The sequence below is a fragment of the Lepisosteus oculatus genome, chromosome 5, assembly GCF_040954835.1.
Source record: "Lepisosteus oculatus isolate fLepOcu1 chromosome 5, fLepOcu1.hap2, whole genome shotgun sequence".
NCBI classification, from domain to species: domain Eukaryota; kingdom Metazoa; phylum Chordata; class Actinopteri; order Semionotiformes; family Lepisosteidae; genus Lepisosteus; species Lepisosteus oculatus.
Window position 1 is genome coordinate 58,406,360 of NC_090700.1, and position 16,199 is coordinate 58,422,558.

Sequence of the window (16,199 nt, forward strand, 5' to 3'; positions counted from 1 at the left end):
TGTCATTGTTTTATGTTTTGGTTTTCTGACTGAATTGTTATACATTTTTAATGAGGTGATGAATACTCAAGTAAATAAAGAATTCACACAAACATCAGGTTTCCTGGAGGCATTAAAATGATCTTGAGCAGTACATGGAAAATATTAATAATACAGATTTTCAGTGTATTGGTGTTGGAACATACTCTGCACAAAATACTATGAGATTTGTTTTTTATATTAAATTGTATTGATATTAAAAGGCTTTAGCATGTGCAGGATGGATTTTAAATGTTTTCCTATATCGTAGTTTTGATCTGTTTTATCTCTTAACCCCCACATGAGATCCAGATCTTTGTTTTCAAACTTGTTTTTGGGGGGAAAAACGCATTTGATTTCTATTTTCCATACATCTGCTGCCTCCTGAAAGACATATAATTAAGGGTTCAAATTTCATTCCAAAGAAAAAAGCTTTGAGAAGGACTTAAGTTTTTCAGAACAGGATTGCTGTAGAAATGTATGTCCTACACTGTCCTGTAGATGGAGACATAATCAAAACTAAACAAGCAGTTCGTAAAAGGTCATAAACTATTATGCTGATTGATTTGTGTGCCCCTTAGCAGTTTTGAAAAATTAGTTTGTGATCAAAACATTACCACACATATGTTGTCAAAACTGCTACATCTCACGCAGTAAAAAAATGCTCCTGTAGATGCATCACATATGTATGAACTTGACTTTCTGACAAGTCTGGGGATCATTTATTTTTAGTAGTTTGCTATTCCATTTTACATACCTGTGGTGCCACTGTGCTTTGGAATATTCATGAAAACTGTCTTGACAAAATATTTCATTAAACATGAATTTGATTCATGCAATTGAAATTCCTTAAAGATATTAACACCCCGAAGGAGGGTCTTAAAATCAGCAATGAAACAATAGACCAGGGTCATTGCTGGTCTAAGGTGATGTATTAAGAAACTGAAACGAGGAGGTACTGTATGTCTTTACATGCAGAGCTGGTGCACCATCTAGAACAGACTACTCCTTTGCAAGAAAAGATGCAAGAAATGCCTAGATAAATGCTGGGATAGGGTTACTAATAGATCCGTTTTCAGTTTGCTTGTCCTAAAGTCATGGCAACAGCAGGTGTGGGTAAGACCAAACTTCTTTTTCCTACATCGCAAATTCCAGCACACTCCAAGGGATTTCTAAGCATTCCCAGGCCCCTGTTTCGGCCTTGGTGTCTCTGCCTAATGGGATATACCAGGTAGAAGACGGAGTCCCCATCAGTAGTGCCCTTCCAGACACATCCTTCTCAGATGCCCAACCGGCCTCACCAGGCTCCTCTAGATCTGGAGGGGTAGCAGCTCTCTCACGGTGCCTGAGTTCTCTGTGACAGGGGGTCCAAAAGCTCCTTGGAGAAACCTCATTTCCAGAGCCTGTACCCACAGTCTTGTGCTTTCTCTCATGACCCCAGGAGAGAGTAAGTACCTAGAGTGTGAACTAAGAGTTTTTCCCACACCCGTCCTTGATTCACAGCTGACACTACACCCATCCACATGCCTCTCCCTGGTTCAAACCTGCCATCGCTCGGGTGCAAGTCTGTGTGCGCAAGGCCAGCTTGACTTTTCTGTGTTCTTAAAACCTTGCGTGGACCACAGCCACCAACCAGAAGAGATGGAAAAAAGGTATGGAAGGAAGACCTACTGCAGAGTACAGAAAGTCTTTTTATAATGACATTGCAAGATAGTGTGAAGTAAACACATCACATCAAACAATTAAGTGCAAGTGTGTTTTTTTTTTTTAAATAGCAATACAATCCATTGCAGGCTGGCTTATAGCATTAAGCAAATACCGATGCTAACTGAAAATTTGTGAAAAGTACAGGACATATTTTTGTTTTATAAATACTTAGATTTTAGTTGAATTCCATACCGTGAATTATAGTATAATGCAACAATGTTTAAAGTAGAATTATTACTGTTTATTCTTTGAAATAATATGTAATCTCACATATGCAAGGAAGTGTACGTGTTCCATCCCGTTTCTATGTCTGCTCACACAATATAATTCCCGAAGCTGGTTTGGTCTAGGGCATATCTGATAGGTTTCTAAGGAATACCTGAACAGTCAAAACAATACCTGTCTCATTCCTGTAATTCTGCAAGTAACTGGATCATTTTTAAAGGTGTAAAGTAGAACAGGTATAAAACAAGATCGTGCATCAAAGTTTAACTGTACTAAAATCTACCTTTTTACTATTAAAATGGTATTGGGAAATTGGAAGATGCTTAGTGCTGATTAATAGAATTTAATGTTCAACTACCATTTTTTACAAAATAGTGTACTGTTCCGTACTGCTGTTCTTAATTTCAGCGTTGACTCGCAAGGGAATTGCTTGCTTTTTCAAAGAATATTCATCGTTTTTTGAGTGCTTGCAGTTATAGACTCGAAACCAAAATGCAGCCGCTTCTAAATTCCTTTGCAAAAATTATTTCTCTAAAGAGGTAGGCTAATATTATTTAGATAAGTTATTCAGTACTTCTAATGTTTTCTAAAACTGAACAACAGAAAAATTAAATCGTTTTAAGAGAGGCAGGGCCAGTATTCGAGGCGCTCGAAATTCTCGTTTTCAGATCGGTTATCTTTCCTTTGTTCTGTTTGTCCTTCTTTCCGTACCGTTCGCGTTTCCTGTATGAGAGAAAACAGCAGGAGGAAGAGAAATATCAATACAAGGTAGTTTCAAATTGCCTCATTAGGAAGGGCTCTTATAAAGTTACTTAAACAAAATTAACGTCTCGGAGCAATGGCATATCAGCTTTACAGAAATACCACACTGGGTAACAGCTTGCAAGAAAGCCTGGACGAGCTAATTCAGGTAAGAAGGAATTTTAGCTTTGTTCATCATGTTCTCAGTCCTCACGCCCGAGTGGGCAAAACGGTTAATGTTCTCAACAGAGCACCGAACAGTTTTATAGGAAGAGCTCCTCAAAATGATCCGAAGAACGTCGAAAGGACGGTTGGAAAACTATACATCTGATTATATTTGTATAAAAGCTCAATAGAGCTGCTACCCCTTTCTCTTCCCACAATGCTCGTAAACGCTCTGCTACCTCTTTATTAAGAGCAGCTTTCCTGAGCGCAGTGCGAAAGCACTCCTTCCATCATGAACATGAGAGTCACCTCCAATAATCTGGTCCGCTACGTTACGTTAGTCCTACATGTACTGGTAATTTCTATCGTTTTAATCGCTAACGTCGGGATCGTATGGGTAGTACAAAATCTTTCCAGTCATGGTGGAAAGGTTGGACCTTTTAAGTTTGTAATGAAATATGCTGCTTTTAATAGTACTTCAAGATAAACGAGTTGTCTGTAACATGTATCCCAAGTAGCAGTAACCATTTGCAAGTAACGTTATTCTTTTAGTGCATTATTTTAACTGTTTTAGACTGTTTTCCCAGTGTTTTTGTTTGTGAAGAAGGTCTTTTACTTCAGAATCCTTAAAGGAGTTAATCATTCATTTGAGTCCCGAGAGCAATAAATGAGTTATTGTTGATCTAATAAGAAACGTTTTTTTTTTCTAAAGGGAATTGGTCAATTTCACGCGGAATACTTTTTTTTTAAAACAAAATATTTATGCTTGCTTCCAAGATGTCTGGGGCACATTTATAATTTCACCGTACTGTTGAAAGCATCGAATACATCGCAACAAATATGATTAATGCTCATCAGCATTACTGGGAAGCTAAGACTTTTGTATAATCAAACCAGTTTGAATTCCCAGACTGCAGTACTCTTCTTAGATGTAGGCTTTTCCTTGTTTACAGACCCAACAGATCACTCCCCAGCTGGCACTCCAGGTTCTGCTTCAGTTCGACAAGGCTATTAACACAGCACTGGCTAATAGGGTGCGAAACAGGGTCAACTTCCGGGTGAGTCTTGTATTCATTGTAATGTGTAAGTTTGATGTTAGCAAAAACATCAGCTGTTTCAAGGTAACCCTGGAGGACTGAGCTCTGTTACTGCAGGCTAACCCTAGCGTCTTAAGTCTTAGTTAGCCTTAATATTAATAATAATAACTGCTTACACTTATATAGCGCTTTTCTGGACACTCCACTCAAAGCGCTTTACAGATAATGGGGATCCCGTCCACCACCACCAGTGTGCAGCCCCACCTGAATGATGTGACAGCAGCCATAGTCATATTGGAATACTCACCACACATCAGCTCTCAGTGGGGAGGAGAGCAGAGTAATTAAGCCAATTCATAGATGGAGATTATTAGGAAGCCATGATTGGTAAGGGCCAATGGGAATTTTGGCTCTATATTAATAGAGTACACACACTGAGGACTGAAGGTGGGTTTTATATTGAAATAACAGAAATGTATGGTACAGTAATCAGGGTTATATTTCAGGTTCCAATGATCCCTTTGCTTGTTAAAATGTATCAGAATCCACAAAATGGACATAATCAAAGCAGTAAGGGCTTACCTCAACCCTGTATGTGCCACATTATAAGACAAGTTTAGTTATATTCCGCAGAATTTTAACAGCGTATGAACACATCCTTTTACATACATATACAGTGCTTTTCAAAAGTATTCAGACCCTTTAACATACCAGCTGACAAATAACTAATTTTGTCTTTAAAAAATTTCTGTTTGAGCGTGGTGTGAGTTTGCAATAAAAACACTGTAAGGGGGAAAAAAAGACGTGTAGGCATCATTTGTAATCGCGCAACATTTGAAAACTTTTAAAGGGTCTGAATGTTTTTGCAAGGTACTGTATACGGTGGGTATAGAAAGTCACCACCCCCTTTCAAAATGTGTATCCTTTGTTGTATGACACTCTGAAAATAAAAATGGAACAAGCTTAATTTAATTTATTTTTATTTACACACAGTTACCCACATTATCCAAGTAAAAATAAAAGTCTAAATCGTTCTGAAAAATGAATTAATATTAAAACAGTAAAATACCTTATTTAGATAAGTGAACATCCCCTTACTATTGCATTTGTAAACCTGCTCAGGTATAACCAATCACCTTACACCTCACAGAACAAACTAATTGGAAACAAACTAATCCCACCTGTGAGCAATTGTGGTGCTTTTGATTAGTTCAGAATAAAAGCAGCTGTTTCTAGAGGACTCTACTGCTTGGAAGTGCATTTCAAAGCAAAGAATCCACTATTGGTGGAAAGGTGCCTTCAAAAGAACTTCGAGATAAGGATGGGTATAATAAGATTTCAAAGGCTTTAGGTGTCCCATGGAGCACAGTCAAGACCATCATGAAGAAGTGGAAAGCGTATGCCACCACCCAGACCTTGCCTAGATCTGGACGACCGAGCAAGGAGGAGACTACCAAGATCAGAGAGGCTACCAAGAGGCTGATGGCAAACTAAAGTCCTTTATGGCAAAGACTGGTCATTGTGTGCATGTGACAATATCACAAGTGCTCTACAAATCTGGCCTGTATGAGAGGCAGGCAAGAAAAAAGCCACTCCTTAAGAAAAGCCACATCAAGTCTCATTTATGTTTTGCTAAAAAGAACCTTAAAGATGCCTGTGTTCAGATGAGACCAAAATCGAACCTTTTGGCTAGAATGCAACACGGTACGTCTGGCGAAAACTCAGTACATCTTACCATCCAAAGAACACCATTCCTACAGTGAAGCACGGTGGTGGCAGCATCCTGTTGTGAGGGTGTTTCTCTTCAGCTGGGACTGGGGCACTTGTCAGGATAGAAGGGAAGATGGATGGTGAAAAATACAGGCAAATTCTTGAAGAAAACCTGCAGCCCTCAGCCAGGAAGTTGAGAATGGGAAGATGGTTCACTTTTCAACATGACAATGACCCAAAGCACACCGCCAAAGCCACCGTACAGTGGCTGAAGGACAGGATGGTGAATGTCCTTGAGTGGCCACATTCAGCCCCACGATCTAAATCCCATCGCAAATTTTTGGAATGACTTGAAGAGGGCAGTCCATCAAGGGTCAACACGCAGTTTGACTGAGCTTGAACAATTCCGTAAGGAGGAACGGGCAAATATTCCTCCCTCTAGGTGTGCAGAGTTGGTAGAGATGTATCCAGAAAGACTCAGGGCTGTAATTCAAGCAAAAGGTGCTTCTACCAAGTCTTAACTCAGGGGGGTGTTCTCTCATCCAACCCAGTTATTCTACTTTTTTACTTTTAATATTTTTTCAGAGATTTGTATTATTTTTTCACCTGGATATTGCAAGATAAAATGTGTAAATAAAACTGGAAAAAGTCTGATTTTATTTGTCTTCTTTTGAAAGGGGGCGCTGACTTTCGATGCCCACTATATGCTGTGTAGATGTTTCAGACTACAGCCTACAGAGGCTTCAGAGTCTACATTCCATTTTAATTTAAATAATTGTTTAATCTATAGAAAATATTTGCAGATTTATTCTATGGTGTTAAAAGTACATTGGTGCTCTTGTGCTGTACCACAAGAGGGCATTATTGATGTACCAAAGTGATCAGTACAGGCTGTACCAGTCAGGTGTATTTGGCCAAAAACATAAGAAAGGAGACGACATGAGAGGAGGCCGTTCAGCCCATTTGAGCTTCCTCTTTCATCCCCTGGCTCATGTTTAATTGTTCAGTCTAAGGCAGTTGGTTGCTGAAATGTCTGTCATACAATGCGAGTTAAGTGAATGTGACTTAGTCTTAGAGGAAGATGATCAAAGTGCTGCCTGAAATTCTGTGTAATATGTATGTAATTAAATGAATAATATCAAAGCACTCATTTCCTCTTTTTATAATTCGTGTGCATGTAAGTAGCATATTCTTAATAGAAATTATACTTTTTTATTTGACTTATTATACATTAAAACTACCCCATTTTCGTGTTGCAATGGTCCTATATCACTAGTATTTATCCTTTTTTTAGGGGTCATTGAACACATACAGATTCTGTGACAATGTCTGGACGTTTGTCCTGAACGATGTTGAGTTCAGAGAAGTGACCGATTTGGTGAAAGTGGACAAAGTAAAAATCGTCGCTTGTGATGGGAAAAGTAAGTGTAGGCTTTGGCCTATTCTTTTAATTTTGTTCCTTTTTCTTCATGGATGCACAATAATGTATGAAATGTTCTTCGGTGACTCAGTCTGGCTCCTTTGTATTAAACTGAAAGGTGTAGTTTCAAGGTTTCAGTAAAAAAGTAGGTCTAAAATTCTCACCAGGGCAATAATTCTGCAGTGTCTGTGTTTTTTTTTTACTTTGTGTTTTGCTGTTTAAATGTTTTCCAAAAAGGAGATTTTGACATGTATATGAATGTTAGTTACTCTTTAAGTAATGTTAATTATTGTTTTAAACAGTGTACAGTCATGAAATGATCATGTAAAGGTGAATGCCATTGTTGTGGGAAATTCTTCATCAGAGAAGCAGGACACAGTCTTGTGCAGATTCAGTTTTATTGAGCTCAATAAGTCCAACAACACGCTCTGGGTCAGCCCCACAGAACAGACACACTGCAAGGGTTTCCCAGCTCTTATATACAGTCAGAAGAAAGTTTGTTTCTCAATCTGAGTGCTTGTCCTGTTCTTTGATATGTAATTACTTCTTGTCCTGCTCTGTCTTGCTCTAGGTTCTGTCCTTTGATATGCAGCAGACATTGGTCTGTTTTATCCTGTTTGTGGGTGTTGTTCCTGTCTTTTATTATGTAGCATTAAGCCACTGGGGCTGCTAAAGCAAGTCAGCTTTATGGCATCTTTTATTTTATCTTTATGGTAACTTTTAATAGGTTTATTCCATGCTGAAAAAAAGAAGAAAGAGAACACAACGTTTCGGCAGTGGAGCCTTCTTCACCTGAAGAAGGCTCCACGGCCAAAACGTTGTGTTCTCTCTCTTCTTTTTTTCAGTATGGAATAAACCTATTACTTGTTCCTTAGCAGCCTACGCATGCTGACGCAGCTACCCACCTGAAATACTTAGTGTAACTTTTGTTTGAGGCTAAACTAACAGACCCCATCAACACCTCTCACAATGTGCTTAAGTGGTGATACTGGGTAAGTGAGATATATACATGTCCCAATTCACCATACTGCAGAGCAGAAAGAAGGAGGAAAATGGAGAGGGTTGGAGCAGGCATATAACAGGAGTCAGTGGGGCAGCAAAGGAAGAGAGAGATGGAGGATATTGGGTTTGTGGGTGAAAGAGGAATGGAAATGTAATGTCCGGATTGTGCAGGTTGGAGTGAAAAGCTGCTGTAAAAAGAAAGAGCAGATCGTGGAATGTATGAACCCAGTGTAGAAATAAATGTTGTTCCCAATTGCTTTCTAAGACAGGTGTTTTGAATCCCTGTGAAAGGATGCAGAAACCCCCCTTTGTGATCATGACCAGAAAAGGCAAAATTGTGGTCTATTGGTTTGCAGGGGTCACACTGACCATTGTGTCATTTCACAGGGATTCAGAGGCACCTAATAGCTTGGCAACAATATGAAAAGTTCCGCTTTCCAGGGAAGGGTTAGGGTGGGTTAGTGTATAAATTAGTAACCTTTGCTCAATTGATGAATCATCATAAAAGGATAACCATGCAGTCATTTGACATTCCACTAGATGTGTTTCATATGTTTTAAAGATAATGCAAGGTCTTTTTTCTGACTAGGTAACTTTGAATATTAAATAACATTCTGAGCAGAAACAAGCATCAGCGAATGACTATAGAAGATAATATTGCTAGTAAGAGTAACAAACGTAGGGGGAAACGTTATCTGTGCTACACCTTTAATATATTATTGCCGCACTCCACACAATTTCTGTGAGCATAAAAACATTTGTAACATTACTTTCATTACAGACACCGGTTCCAATGCTGCTGAGTGAATTCACATGGAGTGCGTTTTGTGAAACTGGTATTGTTGGAGGATCCCTGGCTCACAAGGAAAAGCTCACACAGCCAGGACTGTATATATAATTTATTGCAGTGACTTCTGTAAAGCCCAGAGATTTCAACCCTGTAAATATGGAATGGGAAATGTGAAACTGCAAATGCATCAGCCATGTCATCGGAATTTGCATGACCTTTTTTTAATAAATTTCATATCCAAACTTTTCTTTCAGTTGATAACTGTTGTTTAGCTTGAGATTTCTTTAATAAAATTTTATTTAAAAGAGACACCAGCCTTTGTGGTAACTGCTGTAAAACAAAATGTTCATTCAGCTAATCGTTGCAGTTGATTTCTCCTGGTTTATAAAGGTAAATTATTATTTAATTTTGCCATCAGGCACTCCATTGAAAATTGTGATGAAACACGTAATGAGTCCAAGTACATTTTATTTGTACCTTATCCAGAAAACAATTTCTACAGTTTTTCATACTAATGGTATTCATGTGATTTTTTTAGGTAAATATGTACAATCCCTAAATGGATTTGCCCTTCACATAATTTGTAGGTACATTTTTTATTTTTTTTATATCCCAGATAATAAAGGACCATAATATATTTGTAATATATTGGTTCAGTTTTTTTAAATATGTATAAGAACAGTAATTATTGTTCATGTAGGAATATGTCCTCAAATTTCAACAACAAAACTAATTTTTGAGTAAAATATTTTCCAGTTTTTCATGTGTGCTAATAGTTTCACTGGCACATTACTGATGTTTCTTGTTGTTTTAATATTTCAGAACATGCTGCTGTACACAAGCATAATGCCACAGGAAAAAAGGTCTCACTCTCATGTGATTTGCTAAGTGCTATAACGTTTATGAGCAAAAATTCTGTTTTGCTATATGTCCCACATTTGAAACATTAACTGCGCAACAACATCAATTACATAATGATTACATTTGCCATGAAATTTGTCTTCAAACTGTGGTGACACACCTATCATCTTTTTTTTTCAAAAAAGGCACCTTTCATGCATGATGCTACATTTGCCCACACAAGATTCTTCCTTCTTGCCAAACCTTTCGTTTTTTTTACTTCTGTAGGATGTGAACAACAATCAGGCCATGGTTTTCAGAGCTAACCTTTATTCCACATGTTACAGCAGTATAGAAATACAATATAATAAATGTAACAGTCATTTAAATGGAAAGTACAATTTTAAGGCATCGAGCACAAAAAGTGGGTTTGCCAGGGAGTGCAAGTGGAGTTTGTGCAGTTGACGGGAATGAGGAATTAATCTATAAACCACAGGAAAAAAAATTAAATAAAGAATTATATTAAACATTTAAATGTCTAAAACCATTTTCATATATTTCACTTGTTTGCTCTGTATTACCATCTGCATCTATTTTTAATGCTTTCCAAAAATATATTATTGAAGGTAAAGTACCATTGCAATTAATAAAGTAAATCCTAATTTAAGAAAATATTTGTGAACTCATCTTAAATTGTGAAAGTTTAGACTTAAATGTAGTTATTTGTCTGTAGTGATCAGCATCAGGTTTAAGTTTGAATATATGTGCCCTCCTGTTTTGTGCAGGATTACTTGGAAGATCTCACAGTCTGTTTTGCTATCTCATGTACTGTATTTATGTGGAAATGAAAGCAGTCCCTTATTCAGGGGCATATTGTACATGTAAATCTCTGTTGTGGAGCGCTTTCAAGCGAAGGTATACCTCGAGACATTTGATAGCTGTGTCATCCACTTCGGGATCAAACTTATTGGCAAAGAGGTGATGTTGATGCAACATCCAGTGGAGGTCCCCAGATCCATAGACACAGACCGATCTGCGGTGAACACCCGTACAGCGTGGATAGGAAGATCCTTTCTGAATGTCGCCTTCCAAATACTCCCATTTTACCAGTCGAGCAATGGCAATCATGTCGGTGGTGTGGAATTTCTCGTTGATGGGATTCGACCCCGGCACCCCAGACATCCTCTGCAGCGTTGCCCAAAGGTGCTCATCAGGGCTGTAGGTGTCCTTTTCCCATTCAAGTAGTTTCTGTGTCTCCGGGTTTTCAAACACGTGTTTGACAAAATCCCTGGTCACGACAAAGTATGCGTTACCGGAGAACATGGGGGAGCCAATGGGAGGGGGGCTCTTTTTGGTTTCAGTCCTACTTATGTGATCCTTGACCTCATAATGGTACAACCAGCGGTCTTTTTTATGCCTCGGGGTGGACTCTGATTCAAGGCTGTTCCTGCCGTTGAGGGCTTTGAGGGCATGCACGATTTCCAGGTTGGTTTTAATGGGAAAATCGGTGCCGCAGGTGTTGAGCAGATACCTCCATTGTACAGTTGAGTTCAGCAAGTCCTCCATGCAGTTCAAGTCTGCCTGCACCCTTGACCAAGTGGCGTAGATGACCTTTTCCAGTTTTCTGGCCAAAAATACATTTGGAAAGCAGGACGCAATGGCTTTTACAGCATTCTTGAACTCCTCTGAAGATTTCCGATCCACGTGCACGCAGTACACATTCTGAGGGGTGTATATGGCGCGCAGAAGCCTCTCAAACATCTCAATTTTTTCATGGACCACCATGGAGTAGGCAATGGGGAAGTCTTTTTCCTCTTTGCTCAGCGGGAATGTGATGAACTTTCTTTCTTGAACATAAGCTTCGCAGTTCCGCGTAATGCTTAAAAAGTACGCTTCTGTTAAAGGTTTTTTCTTATTTGCAACAAGAATCCTGCTTCGAAGCGCTTCCTCGATGGCCTCTGTATCACCTTGAATGATTCTGGAGCAAGTGAGGATGTCCTTTTCCTCCTCAAGCTGGCGAATTTTCCTCGGGTGCAAGTCATCGAGGGGGCAGGTGAGTTTTTTAGTCTGCCAGAGAATTACAGTGAAAGACAGACAAATAAAAGAAAAGGCAGCAGTGTTTGTAAACTTGTGCCGTTTCCAGCCCGATGTGCTGTTTGTCATTTTCTTGAATTTCATCCACTGAACCATTTATGATATTGTTTCTTTAAAAATAGTCTCTTGTAGTATCTTCTTTTGAGAACAGGGTAGCTAATCCTCCACCAAGGTGTAATATCAAACAGATTTTGCTGTGACTCACTGAATTTTATGCAAAACTATAGCACCTGTGAGGAAGGAAGGAGAAGTTTTTTACTTTAGCCAATACAAATAACACAGAAAGATTTTGAATACATGTACAATTGCATTTTGTGTTGCACGGTAGGTGCTGCAATGGATCTGCTGCAGTTCACAGAGTGTACAGTATGTAATAAATGTGCTTAATCTTTGCCATTAAAAAGGGTTTAATGTCAATGTTTGCTGTGAATTTATCCTCTTCTGTCCTTAACCCCTGCCAAAACCTTTTTTTATCCATGCAAGGTGTGGGAGTTTAAAATGTACTTTTGAGGTTTGGAAAGACATTTTATTTCAACATGTTTGGAAAGAACATGTTTTATTTCCACTAAAACAGGGTTTTGGTTAAAACAAAACTGAATAGACATAATGAATACTGTAGTGCCTACAATTCCGACTTTTTAATGTCACCAGGTGTTTTTTTCTTTCAGCTTTTTTTTTATTTTTTTTTATTTTAGAGAATAGATATAACCATTTTCCGTACAAATACCATTACACAACCACAAACAGAAACTCCTAGTTTAAAATTAAAATCAAACAGAAAACATACAACCAGCTGACAAAAAACAGAAATGAGCAGGAGATCCAGTTACACTCTGCCAAGTGTGGAAAAAACAAAACATACCTTTCAGAGCTGGAATTGTGTATGTCCTGCCTTTCGGGACGTTTGGATTAATTTTTTTAGTTTTTCCTGCAATACATAGCAAAGCCAAGAGCCTACACTATGGACGTATAGCTACTCCTTTGTACTGTAGCATTGACAATGACAGCAAAGGAATGTATACTTACATTTTCGTTTCAGAACTGTCTAATATTCAGGCATTTGTTTGGAAAGGCAGTCATATGGCATAATCCTGTGAACTCATTGGTAAATGAATTCCTGCAAGTGGGAAGGGCATTGTAAAACGGTCAAACCTTGGGACTTGGTAAGCTACTTGTACTGTAATTGGTCAAACTTACTGTGCCCAATCCTTTATATTCACAGCACACTTCCTGCTTCAACTGAAAAATAGCATCTCCATTGCTTCCACTAAACAGTGTGTCATACATTTACACCTTCAAGATTTTTTTTTGTATGTTACTTTAACTGAAAACCTCTCAACTTTCAAAGCTCAACTTTCCTCCATCCTGCTCTGGAATAGGCAAGGACAGGCCCTACTAATGACACAGGATTTGATTTGTTAAATTATTAACTTGTTACTTTATGTTCTAGAGTAACAAACAAATACATCTTATCAAAGATTATAAAATGCAAATTTTATTAAAGCAGACCTACGGTTTTCAGAATTACTCAAACTGTGTAGCTAAGATGTCATTTAAAAATGTTTTTTTTTATTTGAGGACATATTGTGGTACTAGCATCAGATTTTCAAGATTTATTTCCTGTTTTTTCAAGAAATGCTTGACATTTACATCATATTTTGCTACTGGAAGGAAAACTTGACAAAACCCCCAAAAACAGTCACATTCATTTTTGTAATAAAACAAGTTACATAAAAATCATATTTCAAATATGATTACAATTCTGACCCCTGATCTTCTTGTAGATTAAATGTCCAGCAATGTGTATATGCTCTTGTTGGTCACTTGCACAAGAAATATTACAAGTGAAAAATTATGTTTCTTATAACTTCAGGTATAGAATATTATCCATAGTTGTATAAGGAATATAACTTAAATGGGACAGATAGTTTTTAAAATTTAGATATAGATTTAGATTTGGTTCTCTTTCATTCTGTTCAACTGGTTTTTATTTGGTTTGTGGACAATCAATACAACAAGATGTTTTTTTTTTATTAACCCCTCCTTTTATCAGCAAAAATGTAGTTGAATCTTAAAGACTACATAATCATTCAGGGTTTACATTTGCATTTGTATGTGTGACTCAGTTGTGAGCCATTGCTGCAACCAATGTTTCTTTGTGGAGTTATAATAAAGACAAGCACATGAAAAAAATTACATAGCACTGATTAGTAAAACTTACAGTGACACAATATAGCATATCACCTGATAATCATAATTATTTAATAGGTTTATAAGCACCTATAATTATTTTCACTTTTGTCATGTATTTTCTGTTTTGTTGTAGTTCTGCAAATTCATCTCCTCAGTGATCACAGCTACACAAACTTTAGGCAATCTATTAACACAAATGTAGCATTCTGTTGTTGTGTTGTCAATTCCTAATCTTCCTAACAATTTTAAACTGGTTGAAGATTTTGTGTCTGTTGTATCAAGATCATCCTCTGTTTCACTGTGATTAAGCCAAAGGGATTGGTGAGAGTTAACACCTGCTTTCTGTTTTAAGTGGGGTTAGGGCCATCTAAAATCATAACCTAAGTAATTCATTCACCATATACCAATCTACATTTTTTTCAGGTACACTATTCAAAAGAAGTCATTTTCTTAAACTTTGAACTAGGTTCTAGATTGTCAGCTACAGCAGGTCTAGTTTTATTAATGTGAGGCAAAATGACAGTAAACTAAATTAACCATTGCAATGTCTTTTTGTCAAATTAATATAAAATTTTCCGCTTAAGTTAAGTACAATTTACAGTACAGCTACTTCATTCTGGTCACAAATAGAAGAAAAAATTCTAGCATTGGTTTTAAAAATACCATTAATAATTTCAAGGTGTATGTCAGAGGCTTTTGATGATGTTTTTAGAATGGAGTTATATAGAATCTAAAGCCTGTTCCGAATTTGTCACCTGAAGCTTTAAAACGGGAGTCAGACCCCTTCAAAGAGACAGAAAGTGTTTCTGAAAGGAGACATTCTTCCACTCTTTGTATATGCATTCTTTCTGTAGTTTCATGAAAACATACAAAACAAGAAGAACACGTTTTTATCATTTCTTCTTAGAAAAAATGGAATAGCTTTCCATTTTCAACTTTCATTCAGTTGAAAACTGTTTTCAGGTTGTTGATGCCCCTTGTTGTAGACACCACATCCTACGGTTGGTTTAAACAAGTGTTCTCATCCTCACATTCCTCTCCCTGTCCCTCCTGGGCCTTGATCAAGTTGTAGCGGCGGTACACTGTGCCGTCCCTACTGCTGTAAACCACGTCAGTCTCATCTCCGCTGTCCTCGGGCTCCGGGACACCGTGGGTCATGGTGTAGGGCGATGGCCTGACACTGGCCCTGCCACTCAGCCTCTCGTAGCTCCGTTTCCAGCACAGCCTCTTCCTCGCCCTGGCCTGGAACAGCGCGGACAGCGCCAGGACCGCGACCAGCGCCAGCATCGCCGCGGCGGGCAGCGCAGCGGAGACGTGGCTGAGCACCGTGGGCTCTGTGCTCCCCAACACCTGCCTCTCCCCCGACACCGGGTGAGCAGCTTCTACACACAGTGCTAGCAAAGAGAGCAGAACAGATTGTGGCGTTGCGCGTGTTCAGACAAAGTGTGAGATTTTGGAGACGTTAGCAGTAGTTTTTTTGCCAGCACAACCTCTTCCTCGCCCTGACCTGCAACAGCATGAATTTTACTTAACTGGTTCTGTTCTTTACCGCTCTGCTCCTGCTGTATTCAGTACTCTCATCTATTGTGTCCTCTCATTGTGTATTTTCATTGTGCATATCTTGTGTATTTTTTGTTGTTGTCAGTCCGTAAAGCGCTTTGAGAAGCCACCTTTAAAGGTGCAATATAAAATAAAGATTATTATTATTATTATTATTATTATTATTATTATTATTATTATTATTCAGCCTGCAGCCATATCAGCCTGCAGCTCTCAAGTGTCTGCCCACTGAAGCTCAGCAGGGTTGAGCCTGGTCAGTATCTGGATGAGGGGACCTCCTAGGAAGCTATGGTTGCTGCTGGAAGAGGTGTTAGTGGGACCAGTGGGGGGCGCCCACCCTGTGGTCTGTGTGGGTCCTAATGCCCCAGTATGGTGGCGGGGACACTATACTGTAGTGGGCGCTGTCTTTCAGATGAGACGTTAAACCGAGGTCCTGACTCAGTGGTCATTAAAGATTTTCGAGAAGGCCTCCACATTGTCCCCATGTGTGATTGGCCTGCACTGGCCCTGCGATGGACTGGCGTCCTGTCCAGGGTGAACCCTGCCTTGCGCTCGTTGCTTGCCAGGTAGGCTCCGGCCTCCCACAACACCGTGTGGTATGAAGTGGTTTGGCAAATGACATTATTATTACAACAGAAGATCTGACTAAAGAACAGTTCTCGAAGTGCTGTGTCCTAAGTATCTGTGTCTGTTCACT

At 38.7% G+C, this 16,199-nt stretch overlaps 2 protein-coding genes across 2 annotated transcripts; one reads left to right on the forward strand and one right to left on the reverse strand.

Moving 5' to 3' along the window:
* The first annotated feature begins 2,653 nt into the window (after positions 1–2,653).
* gtf2a2 (general transcription factor IIA, 2) lies at positions 2,654–9,124 on the forward strand. The gene is made up of 4 exons (XM_069190718.1): positions 2,654–2,860; positions 3,810–3,914; positions 6,898–7,024; positions 8,807–9,124. The coding sequence occupies exons 1-4, from the start codon at positions 2,789–2,791 to the stop codon at positions 8,830–8,832; spliced, it is 330 nt and encodes a 109-aa protein (XP_069046819.1). The 5' UTR covers positions 2,654–2,788; the 3' UTR covers positions 8,833–9,124.
* An 844-nt stretch (positions 9,125–9,968) lies between these two features.
* gcnt3 (glucosaminyl (N-acetyl) transferase 3, mucin type) lies at positions 9,969–13,138 on the reverse strand. The gene is made up of 2 exons (XM_069190717.1): positions 12,612–13,138; positions 9,969–11,979 (listed from the first exon to the last, which is right to left on the reverse strand). The coding sequence occupies exon 2, from the start codon at positions 11,843–11,845 to the stop codon at positions 10,514–10,516; it is 1,332 nt and encodes a 443-aa protein (XP_069046818.1). The 5' UTR covers positions 11,846–11,979; positions 12,612–13,138; the 3' UTR covers positions 9,969–10,513.
* Positions 13,139–16,199: the final 3,061 nt, after the last annotated feature.

Coding starts and splice junctions, on each gene's coding strand:
- gtf2a2 (XM_069190718.1), top strand. CDS start 2,789: ATGGCATATCAGCTTTACAGAAATACCACACTGGGTAACAGCTTGCAA. Junction 2,861..3,809: donor GCCTGGACGAGCTAATTCAG/GTAAGAAGGAAT, acceptor CCTTGTTTACAG/ACCCAACAGATCACTCCCCA. Junction 3,915..6,897: donor GAAACAGGGTCAACTTCCGG/GTGAGTCTTGTA, acceptor TCCTTTTTTTAG/GGGTCATTGAACACATACAG.
- gcnt3 (XM_069190717.1), bottom strand. CDS start 11,845: ATGGTTCAGTGGATGAAATTCAAGAAAATGACAAACAGCACATCGGGC.